General features: G+C 48.8%; 1 protein-coding gene across 7 annotated transcripts in view; it reads right to left on the reverse strand.

The window, feature by feature from the left end:
* Window positions 1-19,865, reverse strand: part of SLC8A2 (solute carrier family 8 member A2) — a 32,952-nt gene extending 13,087 nt beyond the window's left edge. For 6 of the 7 annotated variants that reach the window (XM_088140174.1, XM_088140173.1, XM_088140170.1 and 3 more), the window contains exon 1: window positions 18,061-19,615. In XM_088140174.1, coding sequence (XP_087996300.1) covers window positions 18,061-19,580 — 1,520 coding nt within the window. In that variant the 5' untranslated portion in view covers window positions 19,581-19,615. Of the gene's footprint in view, window positions 1-18,060 lie in introns of all 7 variants that reach the window. The other variant, XM_088140167.1, reaches the window with a different exon arrangement.
* Between the last annotated feature and the right edge of the window lie 4,662 nt (window positions 19,866-24,527).

A 24,527-nucleotide genomic window follows, 5' to 3' on the forward strand; every position in this document is an offset into this window, starting at 1 on the left:
TTGAAACTGCTTGTTCCTCCCAGCCACCACCACCTCCTCCTCCTCCTCTTCCCCCCTCCTCCTGTTCTTCCTCCTCCTCCTCCTCCTCTTCCTCCAACCTATTTATGCTAGTAATCATCACCCCCCTTCATCCTTCCACCACGCCTAGAATTCTGCATCTGGGAGAGTCCCTTGAGGTCATCAAGACCACCCCCTGCTCCTGGCAGGAATTCAGGCTAAGGCGTTCTCAACAGCTGGCTGGCCTCAACGCAGGCACGGAGAACTCAACACCTCTCCGGGTTACTCATAGGGAGGCAACTCTCCCTGGCCCAAAACCAAAGCCCCCCCCCCCCCCCCCGTGCACACACACGTGAACACCTTCCTCCTCCTTCGAGATGCATCAGTCGAACAGGAGGAATCCGGGGCTGGCACAGCCTTTGCGAGCGGAAGAAATCTGCACCGCCTCCCACCGGCCCCCTCCCATGCGCAGCACCAGGGAAGGGTTGCCATGGTAACCGAGATTTTTCTTGTTGACATGAAGCTCTAAGAAATCAATGAGTGACAAATGATCGGGGCCCTCTCCCTGCCCCCTCCTCCAAAGGGAGTGGCCGATGGGTTTGGCAGTAGGCGAAAGAGCTCAGCTACGTAAGAGGATTAGGGGACCAAGGGAAAAGTAGAGAGGGAAAGGTTGGCTGATTGATTGATTGATTGATTGATATTGATTGATTGATTGATTGATTGATTGGCTTGACCCCAATTTATCATGCCTCCTCTTAATTGCAAGTGGGCTCAACACTGAGGAAGACATTCTGCAAAATGAACAGGTCCTCTACTTCACAGGCCGTGGCTCCCATATTAAATGTGAGGAAGGGGGCTACCCTTGTCCCAACCTCCCCCACCAGAAGTATCCTCAAGGAAGGGTCAAAAAAGTCAAGATGCTGGCTGTCACTGCCCAATCGAAGCCCCACCCTTTTCTTTCCACATGTCATAACACACACCCTTTTTTAAAAAATGGAAAAACAAAATCTTGATTGATGAAGCAGGTAGAAAAAAATTGTAGTCACAGCTGCCATCTTGACTTTTGTGACCTCCCTCTGGCAGACAGCCTTGCCCCCAACATCCTTTGAAATTTCTTTGCACAAATGTATATGTTCCCAGCAACTAAAATTTGCATCAAAGCTCTCTTTGGCTGGTATTTGAAAGCAGCTAGAAATGGGAAGCTTTCTTTCCTCCCAAATAAGAGAAAGTTCGCTGCTTTAAACCAGTGTTTTGCAGACTTGGCAGCTGTAAGTTGTGTGGACTTCAACTCCCAGAATTCTCTAGATAGCATGCTGGTTGGAGAATTCTGGGAGTTAAAGTCCACAAATCTTAAAGTTGCCAAGTTTCAAAACACTGCTTTATATAGGGAAAAAAAGGGGGTGGTTGCTTTCAAGGTTCCTGCATCCAGACTAAATTTGTTTGCATTCTGCAGGGAATGGTCAAAAAAGTCAAGATGGTAGCCATGCAGGTATGATCAAGGCTCTGCCCATTTTTCATGGGCATCACACTGACCAACTAGAAAACTGGCAAACCCCATTTTCTTCCCCATCTGACTTTAATTTTTGTACAGATCCTTTTGATTTTTTTTGCTCATACCAGAAGCGGACATGCTATAAGCATTAGCTTCAGCCCTCTTTGGGGCTCCGCATCTGCTTCTGGCACCAGAAAGACAAGATAGACTGCCATGGAATCAGGAGGCTCCACTTGGTGCGTGTCAACAGAACAATTTACACTCATTCCAAAATCGAGAAATTTCCAAACTATGCAATATATTTATCCGAGTGGAGACTGGTTTTAAAAAACCTCTAGGAGCTTTGGGGCGCACTGGTTCCTTGAGCCCTTAGAGCAGTGCTGTCCAAACTTGGCCACTTTAAGATGAGTGGACTTCAACTCCCAGAATTCCCCAGCCAGCCATTCTAGGAGTTGAAGTCCACTCCTCTTAAAGTGGCCAAGTTTGGACAACACTGCCTTAGAGCAAGGCTCCCCAGGGTTCAGTAGAGGTTCTGGAAGAGACAGGTGCGCAGGGAGGGGGCGAAAAAGTCAGATGGACGCCACAACCTTGCAGGCGACACGTGTAAAAAATGGACAGAACTTTGACCGCATAGTTCCGGCTGCCATCTTGACTTTTTTGACTCTCTCCCTGCAGGCATCCCTGGTGAGAGACTAGGCAAAAAGAGAGGCCACGTTCACTTGAGCGCAGCCAAGTTTCTATCACCAGAGCTCTTGCGCTGAGGTTCCAGATTATTATTCTTTTAAATGAACAGGTTCCACAGCCTGAAAGAATTCAGAAGTCTCGGCCTTAGGAGAGAGGCAGATTGGAAGTCTACTAAACATCAAAGAAGCTGATACGCCCCTGTGGCAACTATAGGGCAGATCCTTTAGGCCAGGGTTGCTCAACCTTGGCAATTTAAGACGGGTGGACTTCAATTCCCAGAATCCCCCAGCCAGCATGGCTGGCTGGGGAATTCTGGGAGTTGAAGTCCACCCGTCTTAAATTGCCAAGGTTGAGCAACCCTGCTTTAGCAGGCCCACAGAACCCAAAAATCCTTGGATTCTTTGACCTTTGGCTTCCAAAGAGGCCATCCGATCAAACACCCTCGTAGCCTCACCGTGTCCCATTCTGTCGGCCTCTCTTAATGCCTTTCCTGTGCAGAAAAAGCCATCATTCCTCTTTTCCACACTCAGGCTCCCCACCAATGGAAAGAAGATGAAGTCGGAGCAGCTGTGAATTTTTCATTCTGTGCTAAAATATTTATCTGAGCCCTTGCAAGACTGTGGGGCGGGCGCTGCATTTTTTAAGCTGGACTACGCTGCCTCGGCCCCTCGTGCCAGAGAAAGCAATCCGGATTTCTACCCATCCTTTCTCCAGCTTCTTTTGGAAACGCAGATCTCAGCAAGCAAAGGCACATATGGGCCTATGCTAAAAAACAAAAAAAGAAAAAAAACCAGGAACTGCAAGGGTGCAACAAATCCCCAGGGAGAAAATAGCTAACCATATGTTTCTTTGACATTCTCGTTTTTCTTTCAACCTTTCCCTTCTGGATCCTCTTGCCCAAGATCCCCTTTTCAGGCCAGCTTTTCCTTGCGAGAAGGCAGTCAGGTTGAAATCACAGTTTCAGCTGATGGGCTGGGGAGAAAATGGCTTTTTCCTGTAAATTCTTCAAGGAGGGAACTGTTCGTTCCTCCCCTCTTCTTCCTGCCACTTGCTAAAGTGCTCTATATTTTGATAATGGTTCCCTTTCTTCCTTCTCTGGAAAGTGCTGATTACTTGACCCTGAAGGTTAGCTGGTGTTCGTGGTTTTTTTTTTTTTTAATGTTCCATATTTCTCCCTTTCCTGAACAGCAAGACATTTCAGGACTGTAACATCCAGCCAGGTTTAATTCCTTTGGCAAACATGCTCTCGCGATCCTTATGTTTTGCAGCGCTTGGATTTCTTCTTCGCAGGCATACCAATGAAGCCGAGAGGAAGTTCTGCTCCTGTTCACAAGGAAATCCACCATCTCCCGTCAGAGCCTAACCCAACCTCCATCCCAGAATTGTTGCCAGGGGCGGGGGGGTGGCGGCAGTGGAAAATATGTCCTACCCTGTGCTTAGATGTCAGCCCAGAACAAGTAAAAATATGACAAGCTAAAGGACTGGATGTCTACTTCTCATGGATGGTTTAAATGGGTTTCCTGCACATTGGCGACGGTTGGACCAGATGATTCTTGGGGGGCCCTTCCGACTCTACAATTCTGTGATTCTAAAAAAAAAAAAGCAAGTTGGGTTTCCAGAGCCCCAGACTCAAGTCAAGGTGATGGCCACGAACATGCAATCCAATCCTGCCCCTTTAAAATGTGCGCCTGAAATCCTAGAAAGCAGACTCCTAGGATCTCAGAGTTGGACGATCTAAATTCATGCATCCCTAATTGATGGCCATCTGGCTTCTGCTTGAACATCTCCAGCACCTCTCTGGCCAGGAGTCCCTCTGGTTAGTAAGCTTCTTCTAACACTTTTCCTAACGTTCAACTGGAATCTGCTTCTTGTAAGAGAATCCTATTATTCCAGGCTTTGCAAGACCACAGGTCTTGATGTCCTTCTGTGGGACACCCTTATAGGCCCTTGAAAAATGTTATAACTCCTCAGTTCTCTTTTCTCAAGTTCAGCCTACTCCTCTTTGTCTATACCTCCTCATAAGACTTCGTCTCTCATCTCCAGTTCATCCTCATTGCTGTTGAACCAAGGGAACTACCTGCCACTTGATTTTAAGGCACCGCGGGGTGCACCGCGGGGGCCACAACTCTCCTAGGGAAGCCAGCTGAGGGCGAAGTGGGCGCATCAGCGCACATCCAGACAGGCCAAGGGAAACATTTTCCCATGGGGGAGGAGTTCTGCTTACGCTTCGAAGCCCTGTGTCTCGGCTGCCGGGATTCTAGCAAAGAAGGCCACGGCAGTCCTCAGATACTGGTCCTGCTTTAGCAACCGTTGTCCCTACAAACAAATCAATGTGCTTTTAAAAATAAACCCGTTTGGAAAAACAAGGCTGTCTGCTCTAACGGAGCAACGCTTTCCCCGATGGGGCCTGGTGTTAGCCTGTCAAAACATCCCTCGGGGCCATTGCTCCAGAGCCTGGCACTCCCCGAGACACAAACAGGCGCAGGACGGAGAGGTTGGCAACCCCTTTGCCTCCCGCTAGCGGCCAAACGTTCTTGAAGACCAGGCTGGCTGGTGGGAGGAAGGGGTGGTCAGATCACAGTCCCCGTTATCCTCAGCTGGCATGGCTGACAGGGTCATCCTAGGCTAGACGCTTTGGATCCTCTCGCTGATAAGCCGACAAATGCCCTTTGGGACACGTTTCAATGAGAAATCATTTGTGGGTAACTCACAGGCCGCTGATATGTGGTCCAGACCCTGGTTTGTGTACAGGAAGTCTGGGGTTAAGTTTTTTCTAGGCTGGGTTGGGAAAAACCCTCCTTCAAACTCTGGAAAGTGTTTGCCTGTCAACTATGTTGAGCTAGATCAGTGTTTCTCAACCTTGACAACTTGAAGATGGGTGGACTTCAACTCCCAGAATTCCCCAGCCAGCATGCTGGCTGGCGAATTCTGGGAGTTGAAGTCCACCCATCTACAAGTTGTCAAGGTTGAGAAACACTTTGATAGAAGTAAGAAAGGATAGTTCTCCCTAGGAAAGATGCAAGGAGTGAGTCTGGTGCTCTGGAAACGCTGGCTGGGGAATTCTGGGAGTTGAAGTCCACCCATCTTCAAGCTGCCAAGGTTAAAAAACACCGACCTAGATGGATCTGCTACCATCCCCTCCGCACGGCCACCTTGATGGATCGTTAAGGGGAAATTTCTTCAAGGCAAGCTTAACTCCAGATAATTTAATGGACCTGTCCATGTAGTAGGGTTCTTCCCTATTCCTTTGGCTTCCTCCCAGATGCTTTTTCCAACTTCCCAGCTGTGGATTTCCTGGTGTTGTCCTGTTCCAGTCTCCCTTTGCTTCTTTTTTTCCAGGATCAGTCAAAAGGATCCAAGGGGTGCTGCCTTCCTTTTCTCGTCCTCCAATGGGTTAGGATGGGGCTGAAGAGAGATGAGCCCCCATCAGGGTCTCACCAGCCGTTGGGGGCTGCATGGACAATGCTCCTCCTGCTTCAGTCCTCAAGATTCAATGCCTTCTTGCTTCCAGGGAAGCAATCTCACCCCAGAGTTGGCCTAGGCTGCCAGGGGGCATAGGGATTCCCTGGAGGGAAGGCAAGAAAGGGTTGCCTTGTTCTGTTTTTAAGAGCCAACATTCTCCAAGCAGGGGAGAAACAGAAGCGAACACCTCCCCGGCCCTTCCAACTGGGGTGGACGTAACCAGAAGACTTTTGTAAGCAGTGCATTGTCTGCTGCGGTCTTTCTTTGCACAACCTCTCTGGGCGTTGCAGCCCAACCATTTATTTTCCTCTATCCGCATGCTGCTGGACCACGGTTCTCACCTCCATCTGTTTACCTGTTCAAATTGCAGCCAGGCAGAGCGTTTCCAGCAGTGCTTCTCTCCTCCCACCCACAACGTGCCTGGCTAGAGGCTGTGTGCCCTCCAAATCTTGCCCGGTCCTTCAAACTAGAGAAAGAAGACCATCTCCCCCCCCCCCCCGCCCCTCACTTTCGGATCTTCTGTTCTCTGGACACTCAACATGGCGGTGCCATTCCCCAGCACCGTGCTAAATTTAGCCGCGCAGACAGAAACCAGTGACGGGGAGCAAACAAATAACACGCGCTGAATAAAACGGCCGTCTCTGGGGAATTATTGAACAACACCGTCCATCATTTTCCCTTTCTCGGATAAAGGGAGGCCAGCTAGGGCTTTTGACACCAGGCAGGAGGGGTGAGAGAGGGCGGTGGAGCACTGCTGAATTACGCTCCAGAGTGGCATGCCCTGAAAGGCACCAGGAGGCCTGGGGGGGGGGGGGAGAGGGGAGGGCACCAGGCTGTCTCCTGCTGCTGGGCTGCCAGACAGGACTCAACCCTCCTTGATTCGCTGCCAGGAAGAGTCCCAGCCAGAGCAAGAATGAGGATGTTTTTGTTTTTCGGCTTCGATGTTTTAGGATGGTCGAAGGTGCCCTGTTCACACAACCTGCTAAGTTGACACTCTTAGCCACAAACCACAACCAGATTTCAGCCTAGCACACTCAGTCCATATGTAATGGCAGTAAAAGGTGGAGCTCAGCGCAACACCTCTGGATTCTCTGCCTCTGGTCCAGAGGGCTCTTTGATCCGGCCCAGGAGCTCCCTTCTTTCCCCCGCAGCCATTCGAGCCACTCCTGCCTCGCCCATCTTGGCCAGGAGTTAAAGGAAGGAGACACCGTGCCAGCCAAGATAAATCTACATCCGGCTGCTGGAGAGGCACCGCTGCTCCAGGGAACTGGGTTTTAATAAAGAGGCAAGCCGCACTGGCCTTGGGTGCGTGGGCGGGTGATGGAGAATTCGCCGGCTGCGACGGCGGGGGTGGGTTTGGCAGCAGCCAGAACAAGGAGAACACACACGCCTGTGCAAATGCATGTGCAATTGTTCGAGCGTGAAAGAGGTGCTGCTCAGGTGCACAGGTTGGCTGCCAGGGGCTGCGGGGCCCAAGCAGCATCTTCATCTGATAACAGTCAGGCAGGGGAATGGGAAGGGAGGGAGGGAGGGAGGGAGGGAGAGAAGGAGGAAGGAAGGAAGGAAGGAAGGGAGGGAGGGAGGGAGGGAGGGAGGGAAGGAGGAGGAAGTGGAAGAGAGAAAGAGGAAGGAAGGGAGAGAGGGAGGGAGGGAGGAAGTGGAAGAGAGAAAGAGGAAGGGAGGGAGGGAGGGAGGGAAGGAGGGAGAGAAGGAAGGGAGGGAGGGAGGGAGGGAGGGAGGGAGGGAGGGAGAGAAGGAGGAAGGAAGGAAGGAAGGAAGGAAGGAAGGAAGGAAGGGAGGGAGGGAGGGAGGGAGGGAGGGAGGGGGAGGAAGTGGAAGAGAGAAAGAGGAAGGAAGGGAGAGAGGGAGGGAGGGAGGAAGTGGAAGAGAGAAAGAGGAAGGGAGGGAGGGAGGGAAGGAGGGAGAGAAGGAAGGGAGGGAGAGAAGGAAGGGAGGGAGGGAGGGAGAGAAGGAGGAAGGAAGGAAGGAAGGAAGGAAGGAAGGAAGGAAGGAAGGAAGGGAGAAAGGGAGGGAGGGAGAAAGGGAGGGAGGGGGGAGGAAGTGGAAGAGAGAAAGAGGAAGGAAGGGAGAGAGGGAGGGAGGGAGGAAGTGGAAGAGAGAAAGAGGAAGGGAGGGAGGGAGAGAAGGAAGGGAGGGAGGGAGGGAGGAAGTGGAAGAGAGAAAGAGGAAGGGAGGGAGGGAGGAAGTGGAAGAGAGAAAGAGGAAGGGAGGGAGGGAGGGAGGAAGTGGAAGAGAGAAAGAGGAAGGGAGGGAGGGAGGAAGTGGAAGAGAGAAAGAGGAAGGGAGGGAGGGAGGGAAGGAGGGAGAGAAGGGAGGGAGGGAGGAAATGGAAGAGAGAAGGAGGGAGGGAGGAAGTGGTAGAGAGAAGGAGGAAGGAAGGGAGGGAGGGAGGAAGGAAGGAAGGAAGGAAGGGGAAGAAGAAGGAGGGAGGGGAAAGGAGGGAGGGGAGGGAGGGAGGGAGGAAGGAAGGAGGAGAGAGAAGAAGTGAGGGAGGGGAAGAGAGAAGGAGAGAGGGAGGGAGGGAGAAAAGGATGCTGGCACAGGTGAGAGGAAAGGATACCTGCCATGGGCCATGGGGACAGTCCCAAAAAAGAGAACAAAAGCTGGTGCACAATGCATGTGTGCTGACGTACATGTGTACCTGTCAACGTAGAAATCATCACCAGTTATGCATTGTACCTCACCCTGGCTAGAGCCCAGCTAAGTGGCAGTACCAAGATAATCTTGGCTAATATTGAAAGGTTAAGGAGGGTCAAATCCAGGTGAAATACTTGGATGAGAAACCACAGGGAAATCCCAGGATTCAAGATTAGACCAGGAAGTTTAAAAAAAAAACCCTAAGAAGAGACATCTTAGTGGGCTAGATGGTGAGTAGGCTTGTTGCAGGAGTCTTTGTGGGAGGAAGCACATTTATGCATGGATAGAACAATAGGATTAACCCCATCTCTGGAAGTTGAAGAAAAGTGCCCTCCCACCCCCAGAACTGAAATACGGAAATCAGGGATCAACCTCCTTTGCCATCTGCAAGACCCCTTGCCCTGCATTTCCTTTTCAGTCTGCAATGGAGGCATGGGAAGAAGAAACCTGTGGATTGCCAGCCAAAGCTATCAGCCAGCTGCTTCCAGAAGCCTGAAACCTCGCTATCGAGTTCTCTCGTCTGCCTTTAGGTCTCCTGTCTCCTTAGCAAGGGGCTCGCCTTTCCAGAGGAAGCCACGTCCCTGCGTTTGGAGTTTGGAAATTGCTGAGGAAAAGGAGGAAGAGATGAAGGTACAACTCTTGAAATACACTGAGAAGGACATCTAAGGTTGTACTCGGGAGAGTTGGACCCCAAAACACAAAGATGGGGACTGCAAATAAAAAGACGGTTGGCAGAAGAGGCTTCAAACAGCACCTGGAAAAGCAGCCCTTGGTTTTCCAATGCTGGAGATCGGCAGCAGCTTCGTGCTTTGCACATATTTCACACAACATTATGCATAACCCACCACACAAAGAGAGCGCATTGCAGCAAACACTGGCTTCTTCCAACGCCTCTCCCAGAATCCTTTGGCACTCACTGGATGAGCTCCCAGAAGGTGATAAAACACCTATCATAGCAAGAAGGGCCCCTTAAAGACCCACTCTTTGACGTGGCATTAACTTTTGAGGAGCCCCTTGGGGGCTTCATCAGATGCCCAGGCTGGAGCTGGCTTGCAGAGGACGATGAAATGGAGCATCTCTTCTTTGGCTAGCTGCAAACCAGTGAGAGGAACCAAATGTTTGAGGAAGAGATTTTTCTGAATTCTGAAGGCACTAGGTAGGATTTAAGGTCTTTGGCCGAGAAGAAGCCTGGGGCACCTCTTTTCTTCTCCCAGCATCTTAGACAGATCATAACCTATCCGGTCTGACCATCCAAATATGAGGGTGCATGAAACCAGAAGCAAAGAGATAATTGCTTCCTTTATCCTTGGGCTTACGGGAGATTTGCATTAGGACTTGGTTAGGGTAGGGAAGAAAAGGTGGATGAGCGAAAGAAATGGAAAGTGGTTGACTTTGGTGGGGCTGGGGCAGGAAACACAGCCTGGGTAACTGAGCACCGGCAACGTGCAGCCAACTTTGGTCTGGATTATGTTCTTTTCCTGCAGAAAGAGGTTATTAAAAATCCATTTGTGGATGAACTTTTCACACAAGCATGAAGAAGGCCTGGAATCCATAGATTTCTAAGGCAAGATGTTTTAAACTCCCTTCCTCTTTCCCCCTTGGTAGCAGCTCCGTTTATTCTGCGCCCTTTTTAGAGGGAGTTGGGAAGGAATCAAATTAATTTCAGTTCCCCTGCACAGATTCCTGACACTCTGCCAATCAAGGATGCAGAGACATGGTTATTGAATGACGAGAAATGTACTCTGCACATGTTCAGAGCACCTTTTTTAAGGATGGCCTTTAGCTCCTGACTTTCTTCTGTGGAACTAAAGAGTCAAGGGAATGCAGACACCTGGAGTGAACCCTGTTTACCAGCCTGTAGCCTGATCACTGCAAAATTATGATTAACCCATCAAATTTAAAAGCTGGAAGAAAACAAATTCATCCTCTGTTCGGGGCAGAAATACAAACTATAGCATCTATCCAATATCTTCTTGAAGATATTCGGCAAAAGATATTCACAGCTCCCCACACTGTCACTGTCACTGTCACTGCCAAACTGGTCTCCCTGTTAATGTATCATTCAGTGAGAATCTACTTCTGGAAGTTTAAGATTCTTATTCTACATCTTGCCTTCCGGAATGAGAGAGATGTTGGGTTCGTAGTTTGTGTGTCTAAGTTTTGTCTTAAGCCATCATTCAGTGTTTGTGATGGAATGCAGTAGAGATCCAGGTTCTCAGGAAGGAAGGAGCGCATTCCAGGGAGGAAAAGGGGCAGACAAGAGGCAACGTGGTCCAGAGCAGAAGCATGGGAAGAAGAAACTTAAGATAACCACTCCTTAGATCAGTGTTTCTCAACCTTGGCAGCTTGAAGATGTGTGGACTTCAACTCCCAGAATTCCCCAGCCAGCATGGCTGTCTGGGGAATTCTGGGAGTTGAAGTCCATACATCTTCAAGCTGCCAAGGTTGAGAAACCCTGCCCTAGATTCTCCCAGAGTATAGTAACATAGTATAGATTTAGTCTGGCAAGATTCTGTTTATATGGTTTAAGCAATAAGGAACTGAATTTGGCTGGGTTGTTTCCTGTTGTCCTTGGGCTGGGCCTGACAATGTTCCTGCTTTTCCAAACTCTTAGATGTCAGTGACTTTCCATATTTGGGAAGAGAACTGGGAACGCTGCCCACCTTCCTTTCCTTTAGGTAGATTCCTGTCCATCTTTAGCAGCATTTCGCATTGGTTCCCACCCTCCCAGCAAAGCAAGTCTCCTAGCTTTAGACCCGAGACTGCAGAAGAAATTGCTTGGGAAAGCGAACCTCGCCTCTTGGTTGTTCCCAGCCTCCATCTATTATGGAGAAACGAAGCAGGCAGGTCAAGTGTGGAAGACAGATGCGGGAGCTTTGCTGCAGACAGCTCTGGTGCCCTGATGCCAAGGATGAATGTGAAGAATGGCAGAGATCAGGGGAACCATGGAAAGCAGAGGGAATGACCGTACAGGCTGTTGATATCATAATTGTGCAGCAGGATTTATGGGGTTGGTTTAAGCGTCTGCAAAGCCACCCAACCGAGGCTTACAGGCAGCCATTTACTAAGCACGCAACGCCTACATGGCTGTGCTGCAAAGGTTGTTTTGTTACGCCTAGAAATCTAGATGCTGTGCATCAGCCTTGTGGCTTTTCTGGATCTGATCACCTGCCACTCACATCAAAAACAGGCAGAACTTCAATTGCTCCATCATGGTGGCCGTCTTGACTTTTTGACCACACCTTGTAGACACCCCAGCTTAGCTACAGGCAGAACCAACAGATCCGGAGTGAAGCTCCCTTCTCCGGTGGAAAGCACGGAGAGGGAACCACGTTTCAGGACCTTGGAGAGCAACCACAAGCTTGTTTCAACCAGAACCATTGAGCTTCTCCAACAGGACACTCTCCAAGAGTCCTTGGACAACCACTTAGCTCATGACTTCTCTCCTGGGCCACAGGAGTTGTAGCCCAACCCACCCTTCTCAAGGGATGTAATTCATTCACGTCCATCCCCACTCCCATTACCAACAATTACTTATTTCACCCCTGAAATCTCTCCCCTCTCCAGCGCTCTTGTTTCTTACTATCCAATTCAAAGATGACCAAAAAAACCTGTTGGCACATTAGTAATGCCAACCATCAGAGACTTTTCTCTTCTACAGGGTGGGGAGGAAGGATGCTGGCTGAAGAAGCAGGGCTAGGACAAAAGAGATGGGAGGTGGAGCAGAGGCTTCTACAAGGAGGTCAAAAAAGTCAAGATGGTGGCTGAAATCATGCAACCGAAGCCCTTCTCTCCCCCTTTCTTTTAAAATCAAGACAGCCACCATTTTTTTTTTTTTTTACACTCTCCCCACGTAGACACCCCTGGGGAGGAGGAGGAGGAGGAAGAGGAACGAAGGAGAAATGCTAGTTCATCAGGAACAATGGACTAACCATCCTAGGACCATAGGCTGACCTATGGTCAGGCCCAGGTCCATCTTAATCTTGATCCTCACAAATGTCCCTGTGGTGATCACAGGGAGAAGGTGGAGACATACTCCACTCCCAATATTTTCCATTAGGTCATATTTGGAGGTTTGCTGTCTCCAGGCTGGAGAAAAAAGTCTGACCAGCAATCCAGCCAAATCATCCCCCCATGCATAATACAAAAGGCCAGCCACCATCTCAAGAACCCCTTTAGAGATCTGGCATTGTATGACCACAAATGTCCATTGGGTGAAAAGATGTTCCTCATATTTACAAGACTTCCCTTTTCTCTTGCCACTTCCTGGCCTAGAGAACCTAATTAATAGAAGAGACCCATTTGGGCAAGCAAGATCTTTAGAAGGTCTAAGGTGACTGTCCTTCAACCTCCTGTCCTCCAAACGTGTTGATCTTCCTCTAGAAGTAACCATTTTTAGAAGGCCAGTGATACAACTCTATTGCCTCACCATTTCTGTATTTTTCATCTTGATTCCCACCATTGGAGAGACAAACAAATTATCCCTATCTACATCCTATAGGTGGTTTTCTTGCAGTTGGGTTTTGTTCTCCAAAGAAGGGGAAGAATCCCACATCTAGTGGAACAAAGAACAAAGCACCCCCAAACAAGCCCTCAAGTTGCTTAGACTTCCAAGAGGGCACAAGGGCCCAGCCTGGGGCTCAGCAGGGACACTTTTGACTGACTTCCAGCCAAACACAGCTGTGAATGATTCATAATGGGGGAGACTTCCTGGGAACACAGATTGTGGTCTGCAGCTGGGCCTAAAGGGTCTGGGGGTGGACTTTCCAAGCCCAACCTGCAGAACAAAGTCTACGGAGGCAGCTTTGGATCATTCCTTAGGAAAGCATTTTGTTGTTGTCTTTAAGCTTTGCTTGTGGCCACTGCTCTCTCTCCTGAAACTTCCTGGGAATTTCCAAGGTGTTTGATTTTATGAGCCTCCAAGTGCATAGACACATGCATAGGCACATATGCACTGGAGAGAGGGAAAGGGAGAGGGAGAGGGAGAGGGAGAGGGAGAGGGAGAGGGAGAGGGAGAGGGAGAGGGAGAGGGAGAGGAGAAGAGAAGAGAAGAGAAGAGAAGAGAAGAGAAGAGAAGAGAAGAGAAGAGAAGAGAAGAGAAGAGAAGAGAAGAGAAGAGAAGAGAAGAGAAGAGAAGAGAATTACTCATCAGTTTTCCCCATTTATCAGCAAAGCTGTTGAAGGCAGGAGCAGATGCGCTGAAGCATAGGGCATCACCAAGAGTGACAAATCAATAGCAATCAATGCCTCTTTTCAGGCTGGTGGACTGAGAGGAGGCAAGACAAACCCCAGAGATGGGATGTTTCCAGAAGCACCCAAAACAAGCCTCAAGCTACCTTCAGGAGCTCATTTCTCCAAGGAAGGTGCTGAGTTTCCATCAGGGCTGTCTGGAGATGGATTACTCAGGGTCAAAGTACTCTGGACATGCTTCAACACAGCGTCTTCCTGATAGAGCTGGGTGCCCCCTGTTCTAAAACGAATCAATAAATAAGCAAGATTCTGCATTAGAATCCGTGCCATCTTCATTCTATGCTCCTTTACCTGAGAAATATTTAAAAACGTGTGCAAAGTTTTATGATAGGTGTCATTAAGGCAATCTGCCCAGTTCTCCCCGTCCAGAATCTATGGGACCACCACCTTGTAAGATAGGCTATGCTAAGAGAAATGGATTGGCCCAAAGTCATTCAGGGAGTGGGAACTGGGACTCAGCTCTTTCCAAGACCCAGGCCCTTGTGGGTCTTTTGCCAAAGGAGATTTTCTGCTTGTTTGTTTTGGTAGCCCTTACTCTGCTGCACGGTTCTCTTTGATTCTGCAAAAGGCAAACCTTATTCCAAGGTCTCTCCTTCCCTCTTCTCTTGGGTGGTGGGATTTCTGCAAGCCCCTCACCATTTCAGCATCTGTCTGCAAACTTGAGGGCTAAAAGCTTGCCATATTCTACACCAGTGTTTTTCAAACTTGGTAACTTTAAGAGGTGTGGACTTCAACTCCCAGAATTCCCCAGCCAGACTTCTGAGAGTTGAAGTCCATGCATCTTAAAGCATGCTGACTGGGGAATTCTGGGGGTTGAAGACCACACCTCTTCAAGTTACCAAGTATGAAAAACACTGTTCTATAACTCTTCCATGCAAAGTGCTCCCTGCATGTCAGAAAGTATTCGCAAAGTCCTCTCCCTGGCACCCTAGTTTTCTTCATGCAAGGAATGTTGTTTCTAATGAGAATTCAAAAAGTATACCCATCCTTGAAATCCAGAATGAAAAAGGCTTCTACCCCATTAGCCTTCTACTTCATTCTCTGTTATAATGAATAAATTGGGTCACCCACTGACCCCACACATTTTGCCCAGTTTCTAGCCAGAATATCACTCTGCAAGGTTAATATCCAGTTCCCAGCTCTACGGCCACAGCTCAGCTGACTTCTAAAACTCTGAAGAGTCAACAGCTTCTACAGAAAAACTCCTGCTTGGGTTGTTGGTGCTAGCTCATTTGATTCGATTTGGATCACAACACAGAAATCCAGGTGAGACCACCACGGAAGTGACTTTCATTAGTCTACGCGCCAATGCTTTTCACCCGAGTGAGTTTGATTTCATTGGCCAACACTGTCCCTCTTGGACAAATATTTCACAAGCCGAAACAAACACCATCCATTATCCAACCAGGATATCAAACCACGAAAGAATACTTGGCTGGGAGGGTGGAATGCTCCGAGTGTCTTCCTCAGCCACCATCACTCCAACATTTAATTATTTGGAATCATTTTGTTTGGCCCAACAAAAGGCCCAGGTTGATGTTCAGAGACTCCCTAGACCCTGTGAGGGGAGGAGGATTCCTGGGTGCTCCGCCATCTGCCATTTCATAAACTTCATGTGTGTCTGGGCAGGTGTGCATGTCTGCACGCTTACCAGGGTCCACAAAGCAAATCACCTATTCAACTTTCCCAAATCTGGGCGTCCTTTAAAAATGGCAAATTCAATCAGAACTCCCCAACCTTCGTGGGCATTGCTCAAAACTCTGCAACTTGAGTTCCGCAAATCTGGAGGTGTTCATGTCTGTAAAGTTCATCTACTTTTCTGGTGCCTCCCCCCTCCCTTCCTCGCCATTTCTGCTCCTGGCATCATCACCATCCTTCTTGATGGCCTGGGGTCAGCTATTTCAGTTTTAAATATCACACTGAAAGCAAGTGATGGGTTGGGAAGGGGGAAAGGGTCTCCGTTTTTCCATTCAGCTTGCTTGGCGCTAGTCCCAGCCTTTCAAACATACCCACCCCCAATTTTTTTGGATGTACGCCCGGAAAAGGGGAAAGAAAGCAACCCAAAATTATTGCTTTAATTCACAAAGCGCCAGTTTGGAGGGAAGCTTTTCAAATGAAATTTCTTACCCGGTGTAATGAATTAAAATTGTAGCCTTATTCTCTCTTGCTTACTTATTCTAATAAAACTTCCTTTTTTAAAAAAAAAAACATTGTTTGGTGGCTGGGGATAAAGTTTAGGCTGGGTCTGGAAAGGGGTAATTTTCATTAAAAAAACAACAACACCTGGATTCTTGAATGCTTTGACAGTCTACTGCTGGCTTAATCTCTCTCTCTTCTTTTACAAAACAAAGACAGCGAAAATGTGGACATCAAGGCACAGCTGGCAGAACCTGGCTGACAATTCTTAAGGAACAAAATGCTGGCTGAATGAGTGAGGAGATAAGGCCAGGAAGCAAGCAGAAAGTCACCCCAGGGTGGCGTCCAGAAAAAATCTAGCAATTCAGGAGGTGGAACAGGGCTTGGGTGAGGCCAGAATCTGTTAGATCAGCCTTCTGCCAAGTGGCACCTTCCAGATGTTAAGACCACAATTCCCAGAATGCCAAACCATACTGGCTTGGGACTTGGAATATTGTGATCTTTCCAACATCTGGAAGATGCTAGGTAGAGGGAAGCTGAGTGGATGCCTGTGATGGCGGTCATTGACCAGCACAACTGAAATATGTCAAGCTGCTGGTGCAGTCAAAGGGAAGGGGGTGTGATCAGTGCAGAGAGTAGGCAAAGCTCAAACAAGCCACATTTTCCTTCACCAGTCTGCTCCCCCAGTTCTCCTATCTGTTGCTTCCACTCCCTTTTCACCCCCCTCCATCTGCCTGGCCCTAAAACCACCAGCTTTCTCTTTTAACTTCCACTTATGAAAAATTGGTGGCAGCTGAGGAAAGCTTAAATCAGAGGTGACAACCAGGTGTCCTACGGATGTCTTGGATTAGGGCTGCCATGGCAAGGAATGGTGGTCACCAGCTTGTGATCATCAGGTTGGCTAAATCACAGTACATTTAAGCATGGATGGTTTTCAAGGCCAGCCCACAGTGCTTTGCTAGCTGAGACAGTGGGTCAAGGCAGCCTCCTCCAGGGTGTGGATTGAAGTCGGTTGGACCTCCTGCATTATGGGCAGTTTTGGCCACCGCAACCAAGGGCAGCAAACTGGCTTAAAAGACGCAGGATGGGCTGTGTAACAAACCCAGATCTATACTCCAAGCAAGAGGGATTCAGGAGTACTGGGGGGGGAATGGTTCTCCTGCATCTGGGCCCAAGACAGGAGCCTCTTCTGCCTAAGAATAGGGAGGGAACACTACCAGCTACTGGACAGAACGGTAAGATGTTATAAATCCTGGTTAGCCACGGGCTTTGGGTCTATCATGAAATAATGTGTCTTTACCTCCCTCAAAATAATTAACTCATGCAAATATTGGCACACCTGGACAGCGCCACACTTCACAGATCCCTTGCACTATCATGCGAGGTAGCAACTTGTTTAAATCCACAAACGTTTTCAAATGCAATGTTTTTCCTCTAGAATGTCACTTACTCTACTGCTGGGCACCATCAAGTGTTGAGAAATATTAAATTACGAAAAAATCAAGCCCTGATGCTCCTAAGCGTGAAGGAGTTTAACTCACTTTCCATACTATCAAATGAACGTTCGTTCCGATAAGTTTTAAGACACGTTGGTCGTGCCGGAAGATGCAGGGAGCTCGCCCCTCCCAATCCATCCTGCACAAACCATCCCCTTTCCCCACGTGGCTCCCTCCCATTTCAAGCATGCAATGTGTAATTAATCACAAACCTGAAATGATTCATTATACAGGCACACACACACACATAGAAGCCCACATATGCAGTTCTGGCACGTGCTCAAATGGACAGTCCCTCTCTACAAAACCCCAGCTTGCATTCCATGAGAATGTACAGGCTCTTTGCAAATAATAATAAAAAAAAAAGCTGGTGGAAAGATCATCGTTTTCCCCCCTCCCTCCCCAAAAACGTAGAATCATACACTCAATGGCTGGATTCAAAGCACATGTTGAATGACATCTATGAAACAATGAGCAGCTGTATTTGCAGAACATGCTAAAACCAGGTTAGTTTTTATCTTATTCCTTTCACGAATGCAGCCAATTTGATTGGGTTATGGTGCAATGCATTCTGCAAACCCAGAAAAGTGGTTATTGCACTAACCACGTTAGGCTTGACTACCCAGCCCAAGAGTTAGAAGAGCCCTTGAACCATTCATTTCACCTCCCTGCTCTCCAGATTAAAATATCCTCCACAGGTGGACATCAGGCCTTTACCTGAACAAATTCAACCAAGGGGACCCCATCTCTCCCCTAGTGACCAACTGCTTTTATTGTCGGGAATATTATTCCAAACATTCAACCAGAACCTGCTTGGTTTCTCTATTCCATTCAATGTCATTATGAATTTGCACCGGACCACAAGGTAACCTCTTGTTTACTTACACTGTTTCATCATCCTTGAACTCCAGCTCCCCGCAGGAGTCCTCATAGTCCACACCCCCTCCTTGAGCAGTTCCCTCCACCGTCTGGTAGGGGACCATGACAGTCCCTCGGGCCCCTGAGCTCCTGGTCACCTTGACCTCCAGAGTCCCTTGGCACTCACTGACCCTTAACAGTTTATCCTGGAAAGCAAAAATGCCAGCATGGTCATCATCCAGAATAGTCACTGTGGCCACCAGTGGGGCCACAAGTCTCCCCTTGGGGTGTTCGGCAGAGTCTGACTCAAACATGCCTTCTGCATCTCCCACCCGCAAGTTCAGCAGCCGGACAAAAAAATGTTCATCTTCTTCAAAGATGTCATCATCAATGATGCCAATTTTCAGCTCCTTTTGGGTCTCGCCAGGCTTGAAGATCAGGGTCCCCTCGCTGTACTCATAATCTGAGCCTGCTTTGGCTGAACCATCCTCTGTCTTGTAGTCCACGTAGAAAGTGTTGTAGGTGTCACCACCCTGCTGGCAAGTCACAGTCAAAGTGATTGAGCCACAATTCTCCAAGCAGTGGTACATGAACGGCTCAAAAAAGATTTTGCTGTAGTTCTCTTCCACTGCTGCTTCTGAGGACACCTCCAGCAGGTTAGTGGACTTCTTGGAGAACTCTGTGACGTGCTTCTTGAGGATGTTTCCTGCCCCGGTCATCATGCGGGTTGCCTGGATGCGGTAGAACGCACGGCTCTTCTGCTGATGCAACAGGGCATAATAGTTAGCCATCTCTACCAGCTGCTCCAGCTCTTTATCAGGGTGCTTCTGCTTCAGGTCTTTGAGGATCTGGATGACCTCCTTGCGACTCTCGTCCAGTTCTTTCTCCTCCTGGGTAATGACTGGAAGGGGAGCCACTGAAGCCGCGCTGCCATCCACAAAGACACTCTCCCGGTGGTCATTAGCCACAAACCCTCCATCCATCTCGATGCCTTTGGGGAACTCCCCCTCAGTTCCGATTATGATACCACTGCGTGGGTCTGCCCTATATCTCTTATAGACGTATTTGTAGAACAGCAGCCTTTTGTCAGCTATCCAGGCGAAGACTACACAGACAGGGAAGAAGATAAGGGTCAGCAAGGCCTCCCACACTTGCACAATCCCTGGTGAGAAGACAGCCAGGATGAGGTACAACCAGATGTAGGCAAAGATGCTCCAGGAAGCAGTGACAAAGAAGACCCTCAGATGCTTGATTTTGCGGCTCTCTCCATTTGGGATGACGTAGACACACACTGCTATGACCACAAACATGTTGAAGGCCGCACTGCCCACAATAGTGCCAGGGCCCAATTCTCCTGCCTGGAAGTTATGACCACAGACCTCAATGACTGAAAGAAGTATTTCAGGAGCTGATGAACCCAATGCCATGAGGGTGAGGTTGGAGACTGTCTCATTCCAGATCCTCACTGTACCAATACTGGTCTCCCCGTTGGATTTGGTAATGGTGATCTCCTTCTCTTTGGAAGTGATCACTTCAATGGAGGCCATGAAGCGGTCAGCAATAATGGAGACCCCCAAGAACATATACATCATGGCAACAAAATAGACAATGGCTCTGGCAGCCTTGTCCCCAAAAGATGGGTTGTCTGGCTGCCAGACGGGGAGGATCACTCCTGGCTGACACGTATTGGATCCTTCACAGGTGCCGTTGGCTTCCAGGTCAAGTTCAGAGGCACCAACCCAGGAGACATTCCCAGCAAAAAACACCAAGGCTACCAAGATTTTGGCAAGAAAGCAAGAGGAGATCCCCCACCGCCACCACGGTAGCAACATCCTCCTTGGTTAGTTGAGGCCAACAGGATCTGGAAGGGAAGAAAAGAAGAAGAAACAGATGTTAGCGTTCTAGGGAGCTGTCCTCCATACAATTTTGCAATGCAGAGGCAAACATTTAAGTCTCAGTTGCAAGCAGAACCATTCATTTCCAGGCCATTTGGATCCTAAATGGAGAAGAGGTTCACAAAGCAAAGTTTTAAAGCTTAGGCTTGCTGAAGGCTTCAGCTTGGAGCAAGCTTCTGTCCAGCTTGGATCCCTGTGCCATTTCGAAACATCACTCCCACCCACCCCTTTGGCTGCTTCCTCGGGTTGGACCACACAGCACAGTAGATGGATCTTCCTGCTGCCAACCCACCCACAAGCCTGGTTCCATTCACCAACCCCCTGCATGAAAAATCTACTTCTATTTTTGATCACGAAGAAAACAAAGGTGCAAAACCCCATGTCTGAACTCCGCAAAGCAAGAGTAAGGGAAGGGCGTGCACGTGTGTATTATCTCCTTGGGACTGGGAGGGAGAGGAGACAAAGTTCCAAGTTCGAATCCTGTCCTCACAAAGTTCTTTGTAGACAAAGGGTTTTTCAACAAACTCAACCACAATTTGTTTATTTTGCTACCCAGTAAACAAATGAGTCATTTGCCCACTCAGATAATAAATTAGCAAGGGAAGGAGGAAGGTAATTATTTTAAAAATCTGCTTTTAAAACAACCCAGTATGAATACAATATTTAAAGAGCAATAGAAATAAATAGTGAAGGGGGGGGGAGAGCGTCAGCACTATAATTTTAAAAGCCAAGGAACAATCTGCTCTAGGGTTTTTTTTTTTTTAATGTTGTTGTTAAAGAATTTGTCTGCTGCTAGAAGATGAGAAAAGGAGTGGGTTAAGGGAACAGGTATAAGTGAATGATCTTGTAATCTCCAAGTTCTGAAAAAAACTCTCAGAACATCCAGTAGCAGCTGACAGCAGAAGAGCAGGGAGTCTGGCACCCTTGGGAGCCAAGAAATTGGCCAGAACTGGCCTGGATCAGCTTGCTTGGACCATCTTCTGTTAAACACCCAGCAGTAGTAACACCCTCCGTGGCAGCTTGTCACCCAAGTTGCAAAAATGTGAGGCAGAAAGATTGTAGTGTAACTGCCCTTAAAAAACATCGTTCTGGCTAGGGATTACAGGAATCTGAAGTCAAACCCCTTTGAAAGGCCCCCAAGCTGGGGAAAGGAAGCATCAGGCTTTTGCAGAGCAGCCGGTTATGATGCAAAGCCGTTTTCTAATTTGTTCCAAAGATTCTGCTGGAGCGGGGCTGAAGGACTCTCAGGACAGATTCTCCCATCAGGATCAAGTCTCTTACGATGCCGACCGAGAGGCCAGGTGGCTGATTCAGTTAGTTCTAGCTGAACCAAGAGGAGAAGCAGGAGAAAAGAAGTGGGGAGTCAGCAGTGGGGCTTTTGTGGGTAGCTGTCTGTGGCAACGTGGCTCTGGGATTCAGATGGTCCTAATTGAACATTTAGGGCTTGGGGTGGGAAGACGCGGGAGGAATGATGCAGATCCAGGAAACGTGGACAAAGATATAAATACAGGCTTCCTCCCTCCTGCTCTCAATCCTCAACTTATCCATGGCTTGAGAATTAATTCTGTGGCTGAGGCCAAGAGATTTGGCAGGCTGAAAGGCCAATGGGTCCACCCAAGATGGCTTGCTTTGGGATACTGTATGCTCTATTGCACCAAGGAGAAGAGGGATGGACTAGATCAGGGCTCCTCAACCTTGGCAACTTTAAGATGGGTGGACCTCAACTCCCAGAATTCCCCAGCCAGCCATGCTCCCTCCAACCTCCACCCACTCCCTCAACCTCCACCCATCTTAGTTGGAGGTTGAGGAACCCTGGACTAGATGACCTCTGTATTCACCTGGCTGGCTGGGGAATTCTGGGAGTTGAAGTCCACCCAGTCTTAAAGTTGCCAAGGTTGAGAAACCCTGATTTACAGCATTAGAAGTGGTGAGAGTTGCCAGTTTGGAGTTTTAAGGGGGACTGGGCAGATGGGGCTCATCAGGGCTTGCTGTTCTTGATGGCAGTGTGCTACCTTCTGGAATCCCGACTACACATCTGAAACACGACAACTGGAAAACAGAAGACCATGGCTGGGAGCACTTGGTTTGGTCCAGCAATCTGGACTCCATAAGAGCTTGACTCTTCTTGGGCTCCTAAGGGGTTTTGGATGGCTAAGCACATGTCTTTACATGCATGTGGCTTCAGGGTTCACCCATGAGTGAATTGACATTCACACGCATGCATTTCCCATGGGGCACCATGTGTGAACGGGGGGCTTTGCTTCAACACAAAACAGAGCACTGCAATTTGAAGTTTCTGGTCCCCAGGCTGAGCAATATGGTCTCTGACACCCACCCCATTCCTCTGGTTTTTAAAGACCCTGCCTTAGCTGGAATTCTTAGAAGGAGTGAAAGGAGACCTTCAGATTTGCACATTGATTCCTAGGTAGTTCAAAGTAGTGATAGAAGAAGCATGTGCCATGTGAAAGTCCTTCGTTTTGGGATATTTAAATTCCAGTTGTTGCAACCAGGAACATTAGCAGGGGGTCATAAAAGTCAAGATGGAGGGTGCCACTGCATGATTGAAGCCCCGCCCCTTTTCAGGGGCATTGCACATTCAAAAGAAGCAGGGTTTCAAACATGAGGTTCCAGCTTTGGATACCCCTGGCTACAAAACCATGACTGGGAGATAGCAGTGGGAATGAGTCTAAGATCAAGGGGTGCTTCTTTCCACACAGTGAATTTTATTGTCCCAAGAAAATCATGTTCTGTTGTAGGTAGGAACTCTGGCCCAGTGTTTCTTAAACGTTTTGCTCTCAGGACCTCTGCCCACTTTTAAAAATGATGGAGGACCCCAGAAGAGCTTTGGTTTGTATAGGTTATATTTATCGATATTAACCGCATTAAAATTTTAAACGGACACATTCGAAGAATAATTATTTATTGAGTCATGTAAAAAGAGCAATGTTAAACCCATTAGACTTTCACCGAAATAAAGTAGTTTTCATGAAAAAACCCTATTTTTTTAATCCCATAAAAAATAATAACGGCAAGAGTGACGTTGTTTTAAATGTTTGCAAGTATCTCCAATGCCTGGCAAATAACTGATTTCGCAGACCCCTCGGAGGGTCTTCGGGGACTTTGGACCACCCTTTAAGAAACACCGCTCTAGCGTATCACCTCCTCGGATGTCTTCCTGCTTCTCCCAGTCTTCCATCAATCCAAAAGCAAATTAACCCTTTTTTCCTGTCACATGCTTACAAGTTAGATTCCCTCCCTCAGTGCAAGGGTGTCCTCAGCCACCATCTTGACTTTTTTGACCACCCCTGCCTCCGTTGGACCCTTTGCTAATTTTCCCCTTCTTTTTTGCTTTGGGTGGAGCACTAGTTTTGCCTCCCTCCTGCTTCCTGTCCTCTTTCCTGAGATACTTGACGTGAGCGTGTTTCCATGGCTCTTGGCTGCTGGCGGCTGTGCCTCCAGCTCTCCTCTGGGTGAGCACGTTTTGCCCTGTGCTCAGCAGACCAAGGCCAGCCCCGGCAGCTGCTGGCTTTGTGATTTTCCAGCCGCTCTGCCTCCGTGCGAAAGAGCTGACTCAGGGCTTCCTTCAGCCGAGAGGCCTCATGGAGGCAAGCAGGGTGGGGAATCCCTCCAGCGGTAATGAGAACGTTGGGCTGGGTGAGGAGGTGCTGTTTCAGCAGACTCTCGTTCCTGCCCTTGGAGAGCGGGGGCCTCCGTCTGGGCTTGGGGAAGGCGAATGATCTGGGCTGGCAAACGGAAATGCCTCTGGAGGGCACAGAGTTCGCTTGCATCATGCGCCCGTTTCAAACGGGTGACCCTGGAAGCCAACTGCTCATCCGAATGGACTCCACTGGCCTGGGGAGGCAGAGGGTGCGGGTCATGGCGAGGCACCGGCATGCCCGCACTTGCACACACCCACACAAATGCCACCCTCTTTTGCAAAACCTTTCCGCAAAGATTGTGCAATGGCATCTCCTGTCCTTCGAATGGGCAAGACTCACTGCTTCTTCATGCTGCCGATGGCACGTTCTGCCATGAATGAAGGCAACCGGGTTGTTTAGAAGTGCCGGACTGGCCCTGATGCCATCTCTCGGGATTCGCGGCCACCTGAAGCCCCTGTCCCATGGGCCAAAGGGCAGGGCCATCCCGGCTTACTATTTCACACCCCACACAAGCCAAGACTAAGCTCATCCATTACGGCATATTTGGTCTTGATGCCCACCGCCTTTGGGCCCACATCATGCGTCTGATATTTTGCCACGGTATTTTGCAGTGAGATTTGGCAACGGGGACCCTGTGGCTCACCCTGATCCCACCCTTCCAGTGCACATTCCTGCCAATCCCGGTCAGGAACTTTCTCCATCTCAGGCAAAAGAGCATTTCTCAGCAGCTGGGTCTTATTATGCAAAAGGCCACCTGCTGAAAAAGGCCACTGGACCAGAAAATCCTCATTTTGTCCACAGCCAAAACAGGACAGAAGCGAGCTGCAGATTTTGACACCCCAAGGCAGGGTGGGAAGCAGGGAAGCCAACAGCTTGCCCACCCTAAGATGTTTTCTGCTCTGTTAATTGTAAATTTCAACAGGGCATCTTCACACATAAC

Source organism: Python bivittatus, unplaced genomic scaffold, assembly GCF_059951505.1.
Source record: "Python bivittatus isolate LINGU-HERP-01145 unplaced genomic scaffold, Pbiv_v1 ctg000310_np1212, whole genome shotgun sequence".
Lineage (NCBI taxonomy): Eukaryota > Metazoa > Chordata > Lepidosauria > Squamata > Pythonidae > Python > Python bivittatus.